Source organism: Pangasianodon hypophthalmus, chromosome 15 (assembly GCF_027358585.1).
Source record: "Pangasianodon hypophthalmus isolate fPanHyp1 chromosome 15, fPanHyp1.pri, whole genome shotgun sequence".
NCBI classification, from domain to species: Eukaryota; Metazoa; Chordata; class Actinopteri; order Siluriformes; family Pangasiidae; genus Pangasianodon; species Pangasianodon hypophthalmus.
The window spans coordinates 11788712-11812309 of record NC_069724.1 but is presented as its reverse complement, the minus strand read 5'-3'; the positions used below and the strand labels follow the sequence as shown (position 1 = coordinate 11812309).

Below are 23598 nucleotides of genomic sequence, written 5' to 3'. Positions count from 1 at the left end.
GTACAGAAACATCATTTTGTGTATGTTTTTAGATAACAGTGTGTGGCTGGTGGCTATAAACTTCACTTACTTGTTAGCAACATTAACCTCGTAGCTCAGGTGCAAAACTAAAGAAGTAAACTTAACACACCACACGTGCCTTGGCTTTATTTTACAGAACATTGGGCTAACTGCTCCTGTAATAAAATAATTCCCCTCCAAACACAACAAACACAAATTCTGCAGTAAACAGAAATTTATTTATTTATTTATTTATTCATTTATTTATTCATTTATTCATTTATTCATGTTTTACCGATAGAATAGCTTTTAAAAGAGGAGCATAAATGATAAAAAATGTCCATTTCATATTTTTTGTCTTTGTATCCCTTTAAATATTACATAAAATAAATAATTTATTCCAAAGCAGTCAGGTAAAGAATGGAGCTATCAAATACAGTGGCTTTGCATGTTAATAAGGATTTTGTTAGACTTGTTTATGCTATGCTTGGCTAAGTCCAGCTGTTCGAACGCCGTCCCTCCGTCTCAACCCCTGTTCCGTATGTGTTTGCATTCGCGGACAGAGCACAGAGAGTCCGTTAGGAAAGTCAGTATAGCATACTATACAAGTTAGTATAGCATAAATAACTGTGTCCGAAGTTCGCACACACACACACACACACACACACATACACAAATACACAATACATGTGATACGCTCTGTGAAATGTCTCTTTAGGCCGTTAGGGAGGCGGGAAGGGGGCATGGCCTTGCCTTGTTGTCCTTTTATCCTTTCTGGTCCATCATATCGTCAAAGGATTTTGGTGTCTCATATTATCTCAGGTGCCAATAATTTAAACATATATATATATATATATATATATATATATATATATATATATATCAGCAAAGAGTTCCGCTCAGTTACTGTACATAGTGCTGTCCTTCCAAAGACGTCTCTTGATACTGTAGAAAAAAGTTCCAAGTGTTTCCTCAGTGCAGTGAACGCTTCCCATGTACAGGCCCTATGGGATGGGAATGGGCAGGAAGTGTGTGGCTGTGTTTTTTCTCCGTGTCTTCTTGGCCCTCATTGGCTTGCCATTGGCGCTCAGACCCACGAACATGTGCTTCTTCTTGTTCTTCCACTCTGCCGAGGCGTACGTGTTGTACCGGTTCTCCTCGATCCGCTCTATCAGCTTGCAGTCAGTGCCGTACTCCTTCTGGAAAATGGAAAAGAAACAAAATTGAGGTCAGGGGTAACATGTGGTGCAGCACTTTTTTCCTAGAGAGGTTTCATATAATCACCCAAAGGGTTAACATCCTGCAGGTTATCAAGATGTAACGACATTAATAAATTATACTATAAACAACACGCTTATCGTAAAGGCGCCTATACTTTCTATTCGTATCCACAGTAAATTTCTATCCACCGTGTGTGTAGTGTGTCTGTGACAAGAACACTGGCAAGAACTGCAACGCTTCCCTGCACTGAGCGAAGAACACAAAACCTGTTTACTCAAAGCTCACTTGGAAGTCTAGGGGCAGATGTTGAAGAATTCCATCATTGAGGATTGTTTCTATGACATTTTTTTGTAGAAAGCTTTAAAAAATTTGTCCTTTCAGATCTGGAACTACTTTTTCACAGATAAGAGTTTGTGATTGTGATCGTGGTAGGTGTGTTGCTCTGATGGCATGTGGATATGGCAAAAACATCAGGAAATGGTCAAGTAAACAGAATTACCTTTTAATGTAAGACCTTCTTTGAGGTCTGTCTCATCTTAACACCTTTACTGTTCCAGAGTAATGAGTTTTGGGCATTTTATATATATATATATATATATATATATATATATATATATATATATATATATATATATATATATACAAGAGTAATGAGTTTTGGGCATTTTATATATATATATGTATATATATATATATATAAGAGTAATGAGTTTTGGGCATTTTATATATATATATACAAGAGTAATGAGTTTTGTGTGCTTTATTTATGTACAAGAGTAATGAGTTTTGTGTGCTTTATTTATATACCAGAGTAATGAGTTTTGTGCGCTTTATTTATATACCAGAGTAATGAGTTTTGTGCGCTTTATTTATATACCAGAGTAATGAGTTTTGTGTTGTTATCTGTGGTAATCAAACATGCACTACAGATGCAGTGGATAGGGATTAGGTTTAAACAGCACTGAAGTTTTCCTTTTGGTATATTTACATACAAGTAGATGAGATTGAGATTTTTTAGCTGTCAGTATTTGATATCACTAGTGATGTGAATTGACATGTTAATTGTGCAAAATAAGCAGCCTTCGTCCAGTAAGGGGATCTATAATGTACACAAATTTTTGTTATTTCGTTTCATGTTGCTATAATGTATTGTGCAGTGTCAGTAATAGAAACCATCTTTAATAAAGAGGTCAGATCAATAAAATGTATTTATTAAAATTAAATAATGAGCACTTTTAAAACTTAAAACTCAAGTCTAAATTGTTGAATCTACTGTAAGTCTTCATAAATACTAATAAATACTTAAATACTCATATGGTATTATTCAGTGTCAAATATATATTTTCAATAGTTTCAATATTTTCAATTCTCAATAGTTGTTGAATATCCTCCAAGTATATTAACACCTCTTAACACCTCTGTTAAGGCAATATTGTAAATTTTGGGTTTTTGCATCATCGCTGTCATGTTTTTTTTTTCCTTCCTCATTTGGCATCCACTCCTGTAAGACGTAATCAGCTGTTTTTTTTTTTTTTTTCATGTTTCAGGTAACATATGCAATTCCTGAGAGCAGCTGAACGGGTTCCGGCGGAGCTGGAGGGGGCGAGGGACAAAGGCCGAGCTGTGGATTGTGTTGCTGGACGGTGAATGGAGCGGCGCTACGAGCACGGTGCAGTGTTCTGAGGTTAGAGATGGCTGTGTAAGGAAGAGGGGCTTCTCGGCTTACTTTCCCAAAGATGACAGAACTCCTTTTTAGCTAGGGGATTATTTACAGGCATTGGAGTGGAACTGTCCTTTAAAAGGACCTGAGGCTTTTTAAGGGTCTCGAGAAATGAGAAATAGAGCATGGGCTCAGGAGACATCAAAGAACCTGCGTCCTCGCTGATCTTTTACAGACCTGCTAAATAAGAACTGTCTAATGCTGACGTTAAACACAGTCGTGAGGTAAAACTGAATTCAGGGTCACCTACTGGATCATTTTTATATAAGGTGTTGTGAACATTTTTTTTACCAGTTTAGGTGCTAATTTTTAGGGGATATATGTAAATAAGTATATATTTTACAGTAGCCATGATTTTGCATAAGGGTAGAGCTTAAGGTAAATATATTCAGCCGATCATAAACCTAATCATAAAACTAATCACATTGCTTAAGGGTAGAGCTTAAGGTATATTTGTTCAGCCGATCATAAACCTGATCACAGGCTAATTTTAGCCAGTGTGTTAGATAAATATCATTTATCTGTTGTTAACTATGTTGCTAGGGAACATAGTTTGGTCTTTAATGTCAAATAGCTACTTCTGGTGAGGTAATGTTAATGTCAGCTAGTTAGCTAGCTCTTGCAGTGCATCTTAGTGCAGTACTGTGTTTTATACTAAGCATTTTATGCTATCATGAAAAGGAAATGAAAATAAAACGTGGGTTGTGATTGGATGAACAAATTTCATTTAAGCTCTGCCCTTGTTGGTCCAGTGATGCCTGTCACAGGGCAAAATCTCGACGTGATGTCTATACACACCAAGATACACAATATTCATAGCCATTAAGGGGAAAAAGAACCTACCGCTCCATACACCACCCCTTTCTTGTTGATCGCAAGGTAATAGTTGCTATTGAGGCCTTTAATTGCCACAATGCCAACATCCACAGACTTGATTTCGAGTATACCTGCAAAAAACAGACAAACAAAAAAAGACCACACATGTCAATTAGTGTGAAACAAACACCATTAAAGGTGCATTTGGTAAACCAGAGCTACAATAACACTGGAACATTTGTTTACTCAGTAACCCCTCCTCTCATCCCAATCCATGTACATGAAGCCCCGCCTCCCAGAATGTACTGTGGCCAGCAGAATTTATCTATATAATTTAGTTAGCTAGCTTGTGAAGCAGTAGACTACTCATGGATAGTAACAGTATTACCTTATTTCAGCGTTTATCCTAATAACGTTATAGCGAATACAAGTTTCTAACGTAAGTTGCATCATGGTTGTACCAAGCTAGCAATAGCATTAAGTTCACATTGCTTGATAAGTGACTCAAATAATAATTCTATATCTATATATTCTATATCTATATAAGGCCACTTACAGCATTGATGTGCTAATAGTGTATTTAAAAATTGTTTTAATACTATTACTTAGTCCTTCATATATAAGACAGTAAAATGTCAAGTGCACTCTTAGCAAAAAAAGGTTCCATTTAGCACCCTTTTTTGCTTTGTTCATTGAGACCACTTTGTAGAACCCTGAAACAAAGTGTTTCCCTATCGGAAATAGCCTCGAATAGTCTAAGCAAATGGCATTTACTAGAATTTTCAAGAACTTTTGAACTGAAATATTACAAAAAATGTATTTAAAATTAAAAATGGCTGACAATTTTAAGTGTCAAAGACAAACAATTTGTCAAATGAAAAAAAAAAACATTGGCATGATTAACTGATATTCTGTTGATCATAAAGGCAGTGTTTATGTCAGGCTTGTATTTTTAATCACATATGCGTGAGGAGGACGAATTCATTATTGATGTTCATTTGTAGTATTTGTGTAATCACTGCATTCCTATCCCAGTCAGGTTTCTGTGTATGGGCCACAGTTAGCCGGTGTCTACCTTTCCAAGTGATTCAGATTTAAATATAAAAATTTACAACAAGTCCATAACAGATATGATAAAATATGTTCTATTTACAGTATATGGAATATGAACATGAATATGCAAATATTCATTTCTGCCCCTTTAGACTGTATGCACAGCTGTTCCTTGACCACAGGGGGTGCAGATTTACACACACACACACACACACACACACACTTTCAGTCAGGTTCACCTCAATCTGTCCCCTTCAGTTTGGTATGTAATCAGGCATCGAGCCTCACCAGGGTATAAAAACAACGACACACACAAACATACACACACATTTGTCTTATTGTAAGGACCTTCCACTGAAATAATTATTAATGCAGCTATTTAATGCTATACTCCAGCTAAATCTAGTCCTAACCTTAACCGCAGTAACCAAAAGGAAACCTCTTGGCTCTTTTAGTTTTTTAAATAAATGCTTCGGTTTTTTTAAGCAGTCAAACAGTCAGATATTCCTGGCCTTGTGGATAGGACCAAAATCAAAAACCATCAAGATAAAAACTCCCCCCAAACACACACGCACACACGCACACACACACACACACAAAACAAATCACTATTTAGTGTTTGTTTTCGGAGCTGAGCTGTGTGTCATTATCGGGTTTGCGCTTGCTGTATTTCCAAGCTATGACTGATTCAAGTTGTGAGTAAGTTTTATGTTACTGTTTTTTTTCTCCTAAAGGCAATTAGATAAACTCATAAAGCCTGAAATAAAGTAGGCTCTGTGGGTACATGGGGCGGCACGATTTGTGTTTTTTGCATGTGGGATTGGGATAAATCAACCTTTGCTTTTAGCCAAGCTGTTAATAAGACCTCCAGCTGCTGCAGAACAGCTGCATCCTGAAATGTTCCGTCAGTGGCCCACATTTTAAAGATTATACCAGTGCTGATCTTGGGAAAGATGTTAGGTGCTACTATTTTATCCAAATAGTAAATAGTAAATAAATGTACACTCAGACACATCTCAGACTTCCTCTGTATGATGTGCAGGAGTTGGCTTTTTAAAGGAAATTCAAAATGCTATGATCCAAATTGTGGTAAGCCAGCTAACAGAGACCATCATCAGAACAGTCATCAGGTTGTAGGAAGGGTGTAATGTTACAAAAATAAAGTTCCTGCTTCATTCCCAGTGTTCCCGGGCAAGAATGAACACCATGGAAAGGTTAGCGTTAATGCTCAACAAATAAAACTTTGCTAGAATGTATTTTCCAAAACATTTTCAGAGAGACCCGAAAAAAAAAAAGCATGACTGAGGCTTGAACAAAGGTTACTGGAAACCTAAAACTGTTACCTGGGAAGAACAATTGTCACCCAAAATCCTTTGTGTAAATATCCGCCTCAAACCACATCCAATTCTTCAGTGATGTCACACAGATGTGGTACTGTGGTTTAGGACACAATGGGACTTCCTGTCATCTAAAAACATGAACTAAACTGCTCAGAATGCCAGAACATTGTGGACAAATGTAATCACTTTTTTCCCAGAATTGTTTTGGAAAGCCAGAAGTGATGAGGATGATTAATATAGTTCCACTTTCATCTTGAATGTGTAAAATTAATCATCACTGCTGTTTTACAAATCATTTATATCACCGCACTGTTGAATCCTCAAAGCTCATTGGTTCGTTTTCTATAACAGCAGCTCTAAAGGTAGTGCAGCTACAAATCACAGGTTTATATTAATGCGTTTCTATGGTAACAGCTCATTCACAGGGACTTGTATTATGGACGCTCCACGTAAATGTATAATTGTTGATATGGTGAAGTTTTCAGTAAGAAGACATTTATTTATGGAATCTCCAGTGTCAGAGTTGTACCTTTAGTGAGTAGTATGGTGGCCCATACTCGGAATTTACACACACACACACACACACACACACACACACACACACACACAGAAGTGGGCAGCCCGGGGAGCAGTTGGGGGTTCGGTTCAGTGTCTCACCTCAGTCGTGGTATTGAGGGTGGGAGAGAGCACTGGTCATTCACTCCCCCCACCTACAATCCCTGCCAGACCTGAGACTCGAACCCACAACCTTCAGGTTCACCTTCGGGTTACAAGTCCAAGCCTCTAACCATTAGGCCACGACTGCCTAAGTCTTTACATGGGAAGAGAAAAAAGAAAGGGAAAAAAAATGAGATAGACTTCTATTTTCCAGTGCAAAACCAATGAAGCTAACTTCAAGCACCTAACGTGTCTTGGCTGCATTTGATTTATCACTCCTGACCATTCCTTTAAGCCACACCTGCATTAGCCAGAACACAACAGAAGGATTAGGTTGGATCTGAGAGTCATACTTCCGTACAGACTCAGGTTGCAGCCATCTGAAGGGAGATGTAAGAAAATCTAGTGAGCTTCTCTCTGTCCTCCCTTGCCTCAGGTTTGCCAGCAAGAGAGAGAGCGACAGAATGAAAGAGGAAGAACAGAGCCTGGATGACAGAGCTGCTGGGATTACGGCAGAATAATCCTCTGATCAAAGAGTGACAGCGTGGACTCGAGTGTGTGAAGCTGGACAGTGAAGCATCGTGATCGTGTATGTATCAGAATCAGCGCAAAGCCACAGTCTGGTGTATAAACACACATGGGCTCTTCGAGTGATGTTACACATCTCGCATTACTCACATTTTACTCCTCCACTCCAGGATGTGTGAAATGTCAAAATAAGAGCTACTGGGGATCTTTGAGCTCAGTCGCACCTGTACGAAAATTTCCCTCATTGAGCTGTTTGATGTGGTCCATTAGATCAAAAAGGGCCAATTTCTTTTACAGCCCATTCGCTAATCACCACAACCTTTTCATCTGCCTGCACCCACAAGTTGAAAAGAAGCTCAACAACAAAAGACGTAAGAATGTAAAAGGAAAAAAAAAGAATTTGTCTCTTTAGATCTTCATCTGGACACTTTAAGGAAAAAAAACTCAAATGAACACTGTTTGTGACCAAAATCTAGTTGACGTGTTTGGTATAATAGATGTCTGCATCACCCAAAAACTTCTGTGCAAATCTCCACCTCAACCACGTCCAGTTCGTCAGAGATGTCACACGGACATGCTCATGTGGTTTAGGACACAGTGGGACTTCCTATCATCTATAAACATAAATTAAATTGCATAGTGTAGCTTAATACTGGAACATTATGGGGCGGCCATCTTGAAAATTGAAATCACGTTTTTGTTTTTTTTTTTTTTTTTTTTTTTTTTTTTTTTTATGACTCCACCCCTTACTAAGGGGCCCTTAGGCAATTATATTCGGTTTAAAAATGAAACTATGGAGCTTAACGACAACGAGGATGATGGTGAAGATATCTGAAGATTTGGGTATATATTTATGGAAACGATAAAGATGTCTCACTCTCTATCTTCCTGTCTGTCCTTCTGTCTCTCTACCTCTCTCTCTGTCTCTCTCTGTCTGCGTGTATCTTTCTCTGTCTGTCTCTCTGTGTTTGTATCTCTGCCTGTCTGTCTGTCTGTCTGTCTCTCTCTCTTTCTCGGATGCCAATTACTTACTGTAAAGCATGGTAAGAAAAAAATGCAATCTGGAACTAGGCTACATTTATCTAATCAACATTTTTTGGACATTAGCTAAAAAACACCTGTGCATATAACAAGTTTTTATGTGGCAGATTCGTTAAAAAAAAGGCAGGACCCCCTACAATGCAGCAGACGCCAGGACATGTTAATGCACAAAAAACTGTGCAAACTGTTCTCTTGGCAAAGTGAGAGATTTATAATATTTATATCAGGCTCTGGTCCTGTATTCTAACAAGCCTTAAAACGGTGGCGTCATTCACGGCATCTGCTGAAAAAAAAGTGTGAGAAGTTTCTTATGGTGCAACTTAATCCCTCTGCTATCCTTGGTTTAAACCCCTCGTAGGGCTCGGATTACAATGGCTTAAAAGCATCTCGGCTTTTAACAAGCTCGCCGTGTAAAGTTCAGCTCCCTGGCCACGTGTCTTAAGCGCACGGGTGTGTGCGTGTGTGTGCGTGTGTCTGTGTGTGTGTGCGCACACATTGATGGTTTCAGTCCGGTTCTGATCCGGTTCCTGATCTGTTTTTGTGCCTTGTGCGTTAGGTTTTAGTCAGACCTGGCTCCTGCCCCGCGCTCTGTAGGTGGCCGCCCTCATGCTCGACGCCTGTCTATGCTCGCTTGGCAGAGTGACAGAACACACGTTATCGCATCTTGGGATGATTACAAAAAAAATTGCTTCGTGTTTTGTAGCCGAGCGCCGAGGCCCATAGGAGAGCAAAAAGAGGCCCCAGACTCGCCGGTGTTCTGATGTGTTAGTCACTGAGTTTGAGAAAATAAAAATCTTTTTAATAAAAACACAACAGTCCAGTGAGATCAAAGTGCAATGACTTACTTGCACTTACCTATTCAAAGGCCAGTCTTTCTTTTTGTTTGTTTTCTCTCTCTCTATTTCTTTCTATCTTTCTTTTCTTCTTCTTTCTTCTTTTCTTCTTAACACCCCTAACAAGCCAGGGCATATATCCATGTCAGAATGCTTAATTGTCCTGGGAAGCCTGAACTGCAGCTCCTATGACAGACATGTCTTATCAATTAGCCCCCTGGTTCCCAGACCATAAAGGAAACAGGGTCCCCATTAAAGGCGGTCGTTGCTGCTGACCCCACATTGGCTCCTGATGACACCGGCCTGCACCTTTGATCTGGCCACTGCAGACCCCCATGGCTCCTGGAGCTGAGTGCTGGTCCGACTGCTCCATTCTCTCGTTATGACCTCCCTCTCCCTCCCGTGGCCATGTGGCCTCGCACACTGTTTAAACAGCGCTGCTTTCACAGCCATCCACGGTTGTACCAATTGTACAATTCATTATCCATAACTGAGAATAATGGGAAAAACATTTACTGAGGTAGCAGCCAAAAGAGATTTCTTTGTGTGTTACAAATAAATCAAACTTTGGTGTTTGGTGCTTTGTCTACCAACCTCCTTTGGGGACTTAGGAGAGCACAGAGTGTGTTATTAGTTCAGTCTGTGGAATATAATTCATACAAATCGCAAGATTCCTCACCACAGTATAAACAAAATGACAATTTTTAACAAATGGAACCTGTAGTCTTCTAATATTACACTCTGCATGTTTGTTTCTTTTAAAATTTCTGTATACTCTTCAACAGATGATGTCTCTATTAAAAAAGGTTGCTTTAGGAAGCTAGAACCAGTAATGACCAAAGAACCCTTTTTTCTAATGGTGAATGATATGATATGGCCAAAGGCATTTTTACAATACCAAATAGGTATTACAATATTTAGGAATTTTCTAAAACATTTTTCAATGTTAAATTACAATTTTAACATTAACAATTTTTAAATAAAATAAATTTTATATAAAATATATAAAATTGACAGCTACAAAGATAAATGATTAAACAAAGTCAAAGAAAAACACTCACTCACTCACTCACTCATTCACTCTCAGTAACCGCTTCCTCCTGGTCACGGTCTCAGTGGATCCGGAGATTATCCCGGGAACACAAACATTCACACCTAGAGGATGTTTCTTTAGGGAAGGAAACCCAAGCGAATATGCGAAAAGAACATGTAAATCTCCACACAGACAGTAAACCAAGCTCAGGATCGAACTCAAGACCTTGGATCTGTAAGGTGGCAACAATACTCGCTGTGCCACTATGCCACCTTAAAGCCAGTCAGATACGTGATTCTGCACTATGGTTTGATGCCACATAACAATTTTCAAGACTCGATGCAAATGCGAAGGGTTCGTTACATGGTAAATGCATCACTGAAATACTTTCAGAAATTCTGATACTGAACATTTCTATTTCTATGTTTTACTTTTAGCACGTAAATTACTGTACTAAAGTAAGGTTACTGAAGTAAGTAAGGTTACAATAGTAAGGTTACTAAACATTCGATGTCATGCTGTTTCAGTAAAATTATCGACAATGGAGTGAAACAGAGTTACTGTAACCCCCCTTCTATAACAGCACTTCCCGAAGTGGTTTATACCTCTTACATTTAATGTTGTGGACGGTCCACAAGACAAGTTAGTTCCTGTTATCATGTACATTATTGCTGCTATAAAGAGTTGTTGCCTTACCAACCTCTCTTTTCTCAATCTCTTGAAGTTAATAAGACAAAAACGAAGCTTGTCATGTTAGTGAAAGTGTAGAAAGTGTAAAAACCTTTGTCCTGAACAATTTACTATGCCAGAAAACGTAAATGCTTTACCTCTGACTGTTACAAAGTGCTGACATTGGAGACTCATTCTATAAATGTTAATAAACATCTCACAGAAAACGTCACCATATCAACAATTATACCCTTTTCTTTGTTAAATAACAACACATTAAAAAAATCCATTTACTGAAAAAGACTGGAATGATTTCTAAAAATGATAAGATACTAAAACAAGGGCATTAATATAAACATGATTTGCAGTTACACTAATCTTCTTGTAAAACTATGATTTTCTTAATGGGTGCATTTCGAAGATTTGCCTTCCAAATTCTAACAACTCCGTGATTCATCACTTCACTTCAAATTCAGTATATGGATTTCCCTCCCATCAAACAATTTATCATCTGAAGAGTGGAAATCTGCTAAAAGGCAATAACATCAGCCTTCATGTGTCTTTTGTTATCACTTCCTTCACTGCATATCTGTCTTTGCCAAGAACTTGTGATCTCAAAGAAACACTTGAGAATTTCACAACGTGCTGGAAAACTCCATCATTTAAAGCAACACCATAAACTCTAGTTGTGTACGGTTTGCATGTAGAAGAGTCTTTTTTGACATCAAATAATATGTTTTCAAAGTTTTAACATATCATTGTATCGGGACAGAAAATTGGACTCTTGCACGGTTTAGGTGTTCGTTAACCGGACCAATTTGCGTTATGTGATGACTCACATTAAGGCAGTGAAAACATAATGTTTATGAAGTGCATGTCATCCTTTCTCTATAAACCTGTTTGCCTGTCTCCGTTTGAGAGCAGCCATATGGAGACAGATAAACAAACCAATAACAAGGTTTGAGGTTCCCTTAGAAAAAAGCCCAAAGCTATTTCCTTTGGCACACATAGATCTGCAATATTTTGTTCCCTCTGGCAGCTTATAGTATACATATACTGAATTTCTGTGTGCTACATTTTCTAACTAGTTCACTTTTGAAGCTTGAAAAAGGATGCTTTTTTTAAATCAATGAAAGGTTCCTGTTCGTTCTGTACAAGCATGTTAAGTGGCTAAATCAGTGACCAGAATCCCCTTAACAAACCCAGTACAGGAACCTCGGTGAACCAAGAGAAGACTTAGAAGAGCTTATACCACTGCTCTGTTGATTTCACGATTCTGATTGGTCATATAGAAAAATCACTGAGGGATGGGGTGGTGTGTTGAAGCGGAGTTACTCTTACCACCCTGAAATGGATTCTTTTCCCATACTACAGCAATTCATGCTTACAAGTTTTTATATATTAAAGAATGACATGTCATGCTTTTAATCCATTTATAGTTCCAATTATTGTTGTGGAACGTCTGTGAAACAAGTTACTTCCTGTTATCACTTATGTTACAGCAGCTATAATGAGTTGTTCTGTCACCAGCCTCTCCGTTTCATGTTACTGCAAAACCAAAAACTGTAAATTCCTCTGTCCTAAAGACTTTCACACGTCAAAAAACTTAAAGTCGCAGCCTTACCTGTGACTGTTACAAAGCACTGACACTGGAGACTCCTTCCATAAATGTTAGACAAATATCTCCTTACAGAAACTTTACCATATCAGTGATTACACACATATTTTGAAATCTGTTTATGTCGGGTGTCTGCCATACAAGTCCCTGTGAATGAGCTGCTACTTTAGAAATGATAATGTATTAGAATGAGCACATTAATTATAAACCTGTTTACAGTTACACTAATTTCAGAGCTGCTTTCAGAAAATTAGTCAACACCTTCAATACCAATCAGAATCCAGAATTCAACAGAACTGTGGTATAGTCATATTTAAATCATTTTTATTTATAGTGTTTACACTGACTACTCTTCATTATATTTTTGGCTACTTTATCCACCTTTCATAATGTGCATACATACATTAACTAACAAACATGCACGCATGCACTCGCACACACACACACACACACACACACACACACACACACACACACACATGTGCTTCAGTGGTGGCAAATGGACTCCAGTCACAGACTTTTAAATGTCAGAGCAGGCACCAGTGCAGACGGAGACCAGTGCGATCCCCGTGTGGGAACATGTTGCATTAACAGCCTCTCGTTTTAAATCTTTAGGGGTTAGCGTGAGCAGGATATAGGATCTGTGACAGATAAAACCCAGGACTTCTGCTGCAGCCACCAGTTGCCTTAGGATAAGCTCCCTCCCGCTGCCCGGACTCCATGCCTTTTGTTCACACAATGTATAATTAGCCAGCATTCCTGCTTGCTTCTTTAAAAACCGGGCCGGCCATCCCCGGTCACATCACCGAACTTACTTCGCTACCTTTGATGCTTCCATTAGACCCCCCTCCCTCCTTCCACCACCACCACCACCACCACCACCACCATCTGTCCAACCGCACTCTGCACAGGAATTCACCCTGGTAATGATGTAAAGACGTGCCTGGGAAAAAGTTCACTCCATTCACAGCTAGAATGGTGTGTGGTGCACCTCGCAAAAAAGCATGCTTCCTGAGCCATGATAGCCATCCACATTTTCCTGAGAAAACCATGCAAATCTGTAGAAACTGGATTGGCTTTGGAGGGAAAATGCACAGAAACATCAGTCGTGAATCTACAATTTGTCATGATTGCTTAGATAATAAAAAAGAAAGAGTAAAACTTAAGTACTTACCACCTCTGGGTATCACTTTATCGCAATAATATTTTCCTTGCTTGTTATATAAATCTTGTTAAGCATAACAGTGTAGTACTTTAGCTGTTTCTCTGTCTTTGTATTTATCTGCCGCATCAATTGACTCTTATTACATAGCTACAAAGAAATTCTCTTTCTTTTAGCACATAATAAATTTTAAACTTTCCATTATGGAACCAGCAGTTATTAAGACACTTCATTCTGACCAAAGAACATGACGTGGCTAATTGGATTTATGTCATTCCAGTTCACTTTACGCTCAATGACAGAAGAATAGGACGTTCAGTCATCCTGACAGCATAAAACCATCTGTGGTTCTATGATTGGCATTGATAAATAATTGGGAGAAAGAAATAGGGTGGGTGTAAAATATGACTCCTCAATGTCTCGGACAACTTCTAAATCAACGTAAACCGCACAATGAAACACATTCCACTTTTCCGTCTTCTGCTAAAACGATATGTGACCGCAAAAAGTAGCGCATTATAATCGGAGATGGAATAAATAGTTTGGAAAAGTTTATCTGGCAATTCCACGCCTGTCCACAGGCTAATGGTCAGTTGTGTAAAGTAAACAGCGCTGAGTGGGAGACAGAGCTGTTCCTCCCCAACACAAGCCATGCTACAAACAGCCATTTGCTTTAAGTTATGGGGTCAAAGGTTAGGCATACATCTGGTCTCCCATACCTCTGCTGTGAACTTTCAATAGGGCAAAAACAAGACATTAAACTGAGAGGGGATGGAAGGAGGCGGCACTGATTGAGTTGTGAGTGCATGTTTATGTGGTATGGTTTCAAATATTTTGAGAAGCTACCAACTGACATGTCTTTTTAAGAAGTTGAAGCACATTTAGCTTCCTGACTCTTATAATGCAGTAAACAATTTGCACTGGTTTCTATGTAGCTGCTGAATAATAAGTCGTAGGGTTTGGACATGTAAAGGAGTGCAAGAGGTTCGGGTAAAACTTTGTTTTTTAAAGAGTGGATTAACAAAACTTGTTTATGAATCCTCACCGCTAATCTGCGCTTCTTGAAGGAGGTCTGTCATAATGCTGTGGTTATGAAAAACTTTCAGTATGGTGCGTTTTTGGGGGTCAGGGGTCTTGTTTGTGTTCTTAAACTGTCTAGTAAAAGTGAGCTCTGTTATTTATGAAACTCCACATGGACATTTAGGTCAAACAGAATTTAAAGATGCACTGACGTTTACTTTTTTTGCACATCCATCCACAACCCGTAAGTCACTTTTATTGCACAGATTTCACTGAAAGCTATGCACATGCAGCATGATGTCATAAAGAACAGCGCATGTTTAGAGCACGTGCTGTCTTCTCTTCGTATGCCATTGGCTGACCTGTAGATACACTAGCTGCAGTTTGACAATCTCTTATTGTCAAAGAGCTGCACCTGAAATGCACAGTAAGTTTACATCCTTCCCGCTGAGAAACCTTGTTAACTACAGATGATGCGTTTAATATCACAGCAGCCTCCCATTCAAGCTCAGGTCAACACTGACATGGCTTACAGCTCGAGCTGCAAGCAAAAGGTAATATCTTTTGCACTTATATCTTTCCAAAACTAGCACTGCAGTGGCTTGTACCCTTTGCAGATGGATGTCCATTTTGCTAACAACCCCATCTGCAATGTTAGAAATGTGTGTAGAGTAAAAACATGAGCTGACAGATGAGGTGTTATGCCTCTTAACCGTCCAAGAGTGCCACTGGCCGCCCAATTAATTTTGGCCTTCTTGCAGCTGGCACCATCTTGATTCCTAATTGAGCCCTAATAGACTCAACCAGCTCTAAATGGACCAAGCAGAGGGGGGTGGAAAGGGGGAAATGACCACCACACTGACCTCTGTTTGATGTCCAGCCCAAAAGTTGACATGATGATTGGATAGACCCCTGCACTCTGGACCCCACAACCAGTAGTTGAACCCTAAACTGCTAAATATGCTCAGTCAAACATGTCAAGGCCTAATGATGCTCATTAAGAGTTTCCTTCTGCCTGGATTTGGACTTAAAAAGCGACATTTTTTCCCCAGAGCTGCACAGTTTAAATCCTGGATCAGGTTTGCTGCTAACGGAACAAAACAAACCGAGAGCCATCCCTAACATGAAGAAGGGAAGAGAAAGTCTGGGCAGTAAGTTTGGCTGATTTTGCTTTCTCAGTCCAAAAACATCACAGTGAGACTGTTGTTTTCCACAGGGCTCAATATGCCAAGGACAGCTCGGACTTCCAGCAGCACCAGCACCAGCATCAGGGGCCATGTTAAAAAAAATGTCTTTTGGGAGATTGCAAGTTTCAAAACAACAATGTGACAAAGTGATACCGAGCAAATGGATTCTGAAAGGGGGAAATCAAACAATATGGCTGGGATTGGATTACAAGCCGCACATAGTTCTTTTGTGGAGAGCGGGACTTTAGAACTAAAGTCGGCTGAAGACTGGCTCAGCGCTCCAGTCCTGACAAAGAGACTCTCTCAGTCTGGAAAAGAGGGACGCTTCATCACACTTATGCTTTCTGTAAATGTTTGTCCAAATTGAAATGTGATCATGGCATATAAATATATATATATATATATATATATATATATATATATATATATATATATATATATATATATATATATATATAAACAAACTACTTCTTGGGCTTTTCTCTCATTGTAAGTGACTACCTGACAATTATGCTATAAGTATGTCTCCTATTCTCCCGACCTGATATTTATACTTCTACTCAAACTACACAAAGGAAAGAATCAAAATGAACTTTTAATATATTAATAAACAGAGCTCTTGTTCATTTGTTAAATTGATGCCAAGGGCATTTGATCCTGACATCGACTGTAGAACTGATGTAGGTGTCCCTCTTAACATTATATAATTTCAGGGTCATGCCAAAGCAAACGATGCTCAATTAGTTCATTACCCAACTGTTTTCAAACACTCAGGATGTTACCTGGCCTGAGGTGATCACTAATGTGATGCCACTCCACACAGATATACGTGTACGCACTCCCGTGTACATGGGTATACACCATGCTGACTCACATATTAAGAAATATTATGACTGCATGCAGGGGAAAGTTTAAAAATTACACCAGCTTTGACTAGGGTGAAGCAAAAACATTTTTGAAGGACGCTGATTTTGCCATAACATTCCAGGCGAGTCGAGTTTACAGGCTTGTTACAGACAGCAACGATGGGTTCTGATTACAGAATAAACAAACCGCACAAGCCGCACACTTCGCAGAGAGCACTGCTACTACCTCATGGGCATCCACAGCGTCCGGAGCTAAATGTCTGAATCTGTTTTGGAGAAACAATTCCTCGCCTCCCCGCAGGCTGTCTCCATACTTCTGCTGTGACGGCAACCGAGACAAGATGCGAATCCACACTGAAACCCCTCGTGCATCTGGCTAGAACATTTACCAGCATGGTTTGTGCCTTGGGCTCACTGTGGGAGCTAATCACAACCGCGTTATATTCACATGTGGTAAGCAGTTGGCACGGAGCATCTAACGAAGAGAAGCCGTTCCCCCGCTATAGGTGATAGGAGGCTAAATTGGGTTGTTTAGTTCGTTTTATTATCATTTAGCCATCAAAAATCACCTTAATGGAATAAGCGCTTGATTGAGTTTCGACTCGCCTCACCTCTTCATTCAGTGGCCCTTTAGCACGACGCGTTTAAGAGGTGGCTCAGCTAATTGAACTACCCGCAGCCATGTCTCGCAGGGTTCCAGCGCTCTCCGTCTGTAATAAAAACCCCACGCACATGGGCTCCATATGGCAAAGCCTTTTTTTATTAGGACCAATGTACACGCAGCGCAGCAACGGAAAAGTGTACAGGGTGGGTTTGGGGTGTGCTCGCCAGGTGTTTGGCTTTAATTCGGAAGCCTGGGCTTAAGCCCAACAGTAAACTTAACATGGAGATTAATGGAGTATTTAAACTCAAAGATAGCAGTGAAGGAACGGAGCATCTTTTCAATCCAGCAGGGGTTAAAACTAAAATAACATGACCTTCTCATTAGATTAGATGAGATTAGATTACTAAAATGCAAGCCACTTTACTTCCAAGTGACTTTTGGAGCTCTACAAGTTTTAATGATGATACAAATATGCTGCCAGTTTTGTGACGAATTTAAATTGATGAGTTTTGCTGCGAAAAAGGGGGGTCCCTTGTTATGTCTAATTGGTTCCAGAAATTCTGCTATGAATAAATCTACGCTGAGGAAAAAAAAAAAAAAACCTGAGGGAAAAAGTTTCTGTTTTACACACAAAGCTGAACCTCCAAACAATGCGGTAACTGCTGCCACCGCAAGCTCAGGTAAGGTTCTTATTATCTGTGGACAAATATCAAAGGCAGCGAGGAAATAATCTGCGCTATATCCTGGGAAACATTTCGCCTCTATAGGTCCCACATGTTAAGGGAAAAGGGGAAAAAGGAGAAAGCATGAGAAAAAGGGAGAGACTCTACTCACTGAACGGATCGTCCTTGGTCTTGGTGCCATTGACAGTGCCGTTCTTATCAATCCTGAGAAAAAACTTCTGGTAGGAGAAGAGCTTCCTGCGGCGCACATCTCCTGTGAGGTGGCTGTAGCTGCGGACGTGCCGGCCCACCACCACTGCGGTTGAAGACGAGTTGTTGGCCACCCTGGAGTTACGTGCGGCCCTGCGGGCATCGTGGCACGCCACGGGCAGAGCCGAGATCGCGAGCACGAGCAGCAGCAGCAGCGAGGACAGATAGGACACACGAACCCAGGTTGCGGCACTCTTAGTCACTTCCCATGTGCACATTGTACTGGAGGGTGGAGGACTGGGAAGAGCCTCACAGAAAGGTACATGCTGGAGAGCTGCCTGGGAGAAGGGAAGAGGCCAGGGGGCAGAGCCCCGAGCGTCCGCCGTAAATGTCAATTCCTACTCTGGACCTGGTTCCCTTCGTGTCCGAAAGGAAGGTGTCAACATCCATAACTCGGTTCACTCACCCTCTTGCCCTTGGAGACGGACCCGCAGTGTCCGTCAAAGAGCTCCAGTCAACCTTTGAAAAAGCAGAGAGAAGAAAAATGTTCTTTGGAGAAAAAAAAAAGTCCAAATTGAATTTGACTCAGGAATTACAGATCTGTTCTTGACAGAAGATGGGAGAATCCAAAACTCGTGTAATCCCTGGTCCCTCTGCAAGTGAGTCTGTGTGGGCAGTGAAAGAGACCAGAGTGTGCCTCTTCCACTCCTTTCCTCTTCTCTGTGTGAAGAGTCCCTCCTGTGTGTCCTGCTCTTTACCGAAGTTGAAGTTGTGGGTCCTGAAGTGGAGCGGGATGGATCTCTCCCTCTGAAGTGACTGAGCTCTGCCACTCTTCTCACCTTATTTATTTAGAGCAGGGCCCCAGATGTAATCTCTTTAGCTAATAGGCAGTCTATGAAAAGCCCTTGGCTTTGAAGATCTGTGTGTTTGCGTGTGGGTGTGTGTGTGTGCGTGTGTGTCAGAACGATTTTTTTTTTCCCGCTCTTCTCCTATCTGTCTCGCTTTCTTTCTTCCAGTTGCTGTCTTGTGCACTCACTCCCTCTCTCTCTCTCTCTCTCTCTCTCTCTCTCTCCCTCTCTCTCTCTCTCCCTCTCCCTTTTTCTCTTAGCCCCTCCCACACGGCTCCCTCCCTTTTAAGTTGTGAGCCCCAAGTTGCCCGGTGCAGAGCAGCCAGGTTTCTCTCTCTCTCCCTCTCTCTCTCGTTTTCGCTCTCTCTTACTCACTCTCTCTCTCCCTCTCTCTCTCTCGTTCTCGCTCTCTTACTCACTCTCTCGCTCTCTCTCTCGAACTTTTCCTCTAGATCCCTCTGGCCATGTGAGCCTTATCAGAGACACCTGGAACTTTTCCCCTCATTTACTCACCGCCCCTTCTTTCCCAGTCCTCACCAGCAATCCTGTTCCTCCCTTTTAAAAACGATGACACACCTTCACTCGAGCTGCATGTGAGCCGTGGCCTCTCTGAACTTCAAAGCACCTGGAACCTTGCTTTTATTGTCATGAGGACAATTAAAGTCACCTAAATGCCCCAAAGATGACTGGGAGAAAGACAGAATTACAACACTCACACTGCACGAGAGCCCAGGGTTGTCGTGTCACTGAGAATACACTGGGTCTGACTCATGTCTGACTTTTTCTTTGGTTGTTGTTATTTCATTTCCTTTTTACGTCGTTGAACGAAATCCATATCCCTGCTCTTTTTTTGTCATTCTTGTCATATTTGCTCAAATGCCTCTGCAGCGACAGACTGAAATACAGAAGACAGAATAAAGAGGATTCTTTCTGTTTAAGCTGTCCAAGTTTAACCATGTAAATGTCCAGACTCACATTCTTTAACATTCTTTATTCTTTAGTTTAATAGCCATTACAGAATAAGAAACCTTATAGCATGAATAACTGAATAATAAGCCTGAAACTGTTCAGCCAAAAATCAAATGTACACACTGTTTGACTTTACACCAAATAGCAGTAGTCAACCGTCAACCAAGATTAATGTAGCTAACAAGTAGAGGAAGCTTATAGCTACCAGTTTGGCACTGTGCAAACTACATGCCTCATCTTTCTGCTCAGAAGCACAATTTGTACATAAAGTTCAAATATAAATCTACAAAGTAAATGTGAACTCACTTCTAACATACATACACGCTTCAAACTTTAGGCAACTCCCCCTACCTGAATCTGATGCTGTTGTGGTTGACACCAAACTATGTGCTGAGGAAGAATGATGGAGCTTTTTTTTTTTTAATCTCTATATTACGTCCTTTTATTCACGTTTATACATAAGTACTATTCAGATGAAATAAGACATATGTCTATTAAGTAAATAAATCACACAGATGGGAGCGTCTTCATGATGTAGGCATGGGCATTAAAAGTCCAAAAAATTCCATCAGTACTAAATACAACTTTTAGTACAAACTGATTGCTTTGAGATTTATTATAAGAGCGTGTTGTAGGGGGGTGTGGCCATGCAAGCTGTGCTTGATGATTAGTAGGGCACATGACCATAATATGAAGTTTTAAAGAGCACAGTTGTTAGCTTTGACACCTCACAGCTCCAGGGTCCCAGGTTCAAGCTTGAGCTCGGGTTTCTGACTGTGTGGAGTTTCCATGCATGTTCTCCCCTTGTCTGTGTGGGTTTTCTCCAGGTTCTCCAGTTTCCTCCCACCTCCTCCCCCCCAAAAAAAACTGATAGTAGCTGGATTGGCTAAGATACATTTCCCTTAGGTGTGAATGTGTATGAACCTGTGTGATGGTGCTCTGTGATGGATGGATAAGCTCTGGATCCACCATGTCCCTGACCAGGATAAACGGTTACCGAAAGCAAGTGAGTGAATTTTAAACACTTTGTGCCCCGGACTAGGGCTGGGACTAGGACACCGCAATGTCAGAAACCACATAAGCAAGTCTGTTTTCTGACTGAAAAACTCCAAATAATTGTTTGAGATATTGCACGATGCTAAACTTTCAACACCAAATATGTCTCGGCTGACAACAAATGCAGTAAAAATGGAAAAAAGTTTTTTCATTCTTGGGTGAACTGTTCCTTTAAATCAGGTGGTGTGTCATACTGCAACCTCTACATATTGTTTTCTTTTTTTTTTTGTTTGTTTTTTTTTTTTTTTTTTGGAGCAGTTGTTGCGTGACAGTCATACCACCAGGCTGATTTCATGTACTGTCCGCTGCTGGATTATGGGTTCGTCTTTACAAAACCACGGGAGAGAAACAAACTCTTCAGGCGGGCGGGGGGAGGGAGGTAGGAGCGGCAGGCCGGGAGAAGGAACATCTGTTATCTACCAAACTGTCCATTGCTTTTGAGTGCAATGACAAAACAGTGCGGTTTTACTGTCGCTGAATGGTGCACATATCGATTTAATTTAGTCTGGCTTGCTTCTGTGGATGCCCCATTCTTGGCTCACTGGCCTTGCTTTCCTTCCATTGTCTTTATAGGCACACAGTCTTTTACAAGCTTCGTATACTGAAACGCTGCACACAGTTCTGGTGTGTATCTTTTTTTTACATACTGCTAGAGCAGTAATTCTTGTCTTTAAAATGAAAAAGGATCTATACTTATGTGCTCTAAGCTCTCTAGCTCTCAGCTTTGACAAACCAAACACGCAACTACACCAGTACATTTAACAACAAAGAACAAAAACATGAAACTCAAACCTAATCCCTTCAAAAGTGCACGCTCGAAGACGAATGGCTCTCGTCGATCCAAGGTGTCTTTGGCCATTCCAGGGAAATCTCCTCCACCCCTTTGACTCTATCTCTGGTCTCTATCTTAGGGATATCCCAGTGGACTGAGTATTGGCTCCGAGCTTCATCTGACGTCCCTGAAAACACTTCAAGCTTATCACACACTTACTCGGTGGGACATTTCCTGCCAACACAAGGAATAAGAGCCACCCAAAAGGACGTACATGCTCAGAAATAAAGTACTGAAGTGAATTTAAAGGTGTGGTCTGTGATTGTTAAACCTAAATATAGTGTGTGTAATACTGTGTGTAAGATTTGGTAAAAATTTCATCTCTCATCATTGTAGTAACAGTACAATAATATGATAAGGGTACAAAATATTTCTTTCATTTCACTGGTAAAATCAAGTTATGCTTAAAAAAATTTTGCTTGTAGCAGTTTAGAAACACATTTTGACAAAATAAAATAAAATAAAATAAAATAAAATAAAATAAAATAAAATAAATGTAATAATTCAACTTATACCACAGCGCTGACTGGTCAGAAGGTTAAAAACTTGTGTAATTGTTGATATGGTGAACGTTGATATGGGAAAGTCTTAGGACAGAGACGTTTACACTTTGTGATTTCTTGGTACCATGATAAGTTATGGGTTTTTTTCTCATTAACTTCAAGAGAGAGAAAAAAGAGAGACTGATGAGGGAATGACTGTTTATAGCTGCCATAATGTAAGTGATACAAATATATAAACAAAGACTTTCTATTTATCCATTTATACCAGTATATATGTATGTATGTATAATGGTATAAATGGATAAATAGAAAGTCTTTGTCAAAATATTGTAATCTTTGACAAATTACTGTATTATAAGAGGAATAAAACAATTGGGGAAATTCTATCATAGGAAAATACTTCTGGGTGGTAAAAGTAACTTCACTTCATCATATCACCCCACTGTGGATTATTTTCCCATAACAGCACAATGTTTTTTTTTCCCCTTACATACAACTCGAATTGGAATAATTATTATCATCCAAATCACTTCTAACATACAATCTCTGCCTTTTTAGGCCATGCCCCCTACCTGAATTTGCTGGTATGCAGTAACACCAAAGAGGAAGAAAGAAAGTGATGGTACTACATTTGAGGTGAGAGTGTGATGAATGAGGTATGAAGTTTTGCCAACTTTAAGCTTCCTTTACATGTTACAGCTAATGGTTTGTATAGTGAAATTTGAAGGAATATTTCAAGGCAGTATTTAAGCTCAGTGTATGCCACTTGGCTTTAGTATAAACAGTAGAGTTTGAAGAAAACACAGCATTTCTAACTCAAGAAGATTCAAAAACAGTTATAACATTGTAGTATTTAATAACTCAAAGATGTTATAATGCCTTTGTAGGCTATTACTGCAGTATATTTATGAAAAAGTAAAAGGTAGTATAATATTTGTGGAAGGTATCTGCCTCAGAATATTCTTTAAGATCAGATTAATGAGGCAAACTGCCAACACTTAACTCCATCAAGAAAACTGATTTGGCATTGGAGGGTCAGTGGAATATTATCAAGTATGTTTATACATTTTTAATGCAAAAATCATGTATTTTCTAGTCAAAGAAGATTCTCAAAGAGTGTAAACCCCATTCCTGTCCATTCACACAGTTA

General features: G+C 39.9%; 1 protein-coding gene and 1 long non-coding RNA gene across 2 annotated transcripts in view; one reads left to right on the top strand and one right to left on the bottom strand.

The window, feature by feature from the left end:
- Positions 1-223: 223 nt before the first annotated feature.
- On the bottom strand, positions 224-19291 carry fgf10a (fibroblast growth factor 10a). Its single transcript, XM_026941331.3, has 3 exons — positions 18203-19291; positions 3785-3888; positions 224-1199 (listed from the first exon to the last, which is right to left on the bottom strand). The coding sequence occupies exons 1-3, from the start codon at positions 18516-18518 to the stop codon at positions 1005-1007; spliced, it is 615 nt and encodes a 204-aa protein (XP_026797132.1). The 5' UTR covers positions 18519-19291; the 3' UTR covers positions 224-1004.
- LOC117599137 (uncharacterized) overlaps positions 2034-23598 on the top strand; it is a 47210-nt gene continuing 25645 nt past the window's right edge. Inside the window, exons 1-2 of the long non-coding RNA XR_004579566.2 lie at positions 2034-2905; positions 23007-23084. This is a non-coding gene — a long non-coding RNA (uncharacterized LOC117599137). The remainder of the gene's footprint in view (positions 2906-23006; positions 23085-23598) is intronic.

Coding starts and splice junctions, on each gene's coding strand:
- fgf10a (XM_026941331.3), bottom strand. CDS start 18,518: ATGTGCACATGGGAAGTGACTAAGAGTGCCGCAACCTGGGTTCGTGTG. Junction 3,889..18,202: donor GACCAAGGACGATCCGTTCA/GTGAGTAGAGTC, acceptor TGTTTTTTGCAG/GTATACTCGAAATCAAGTCT. Junction 1,200..3,784: donor AAGGGGTGGTGTATGGAGCG/GTAGGTTCTTTT, acceptor TCCATTTTCCAG/AAGGAGTACGGCACTGACTG.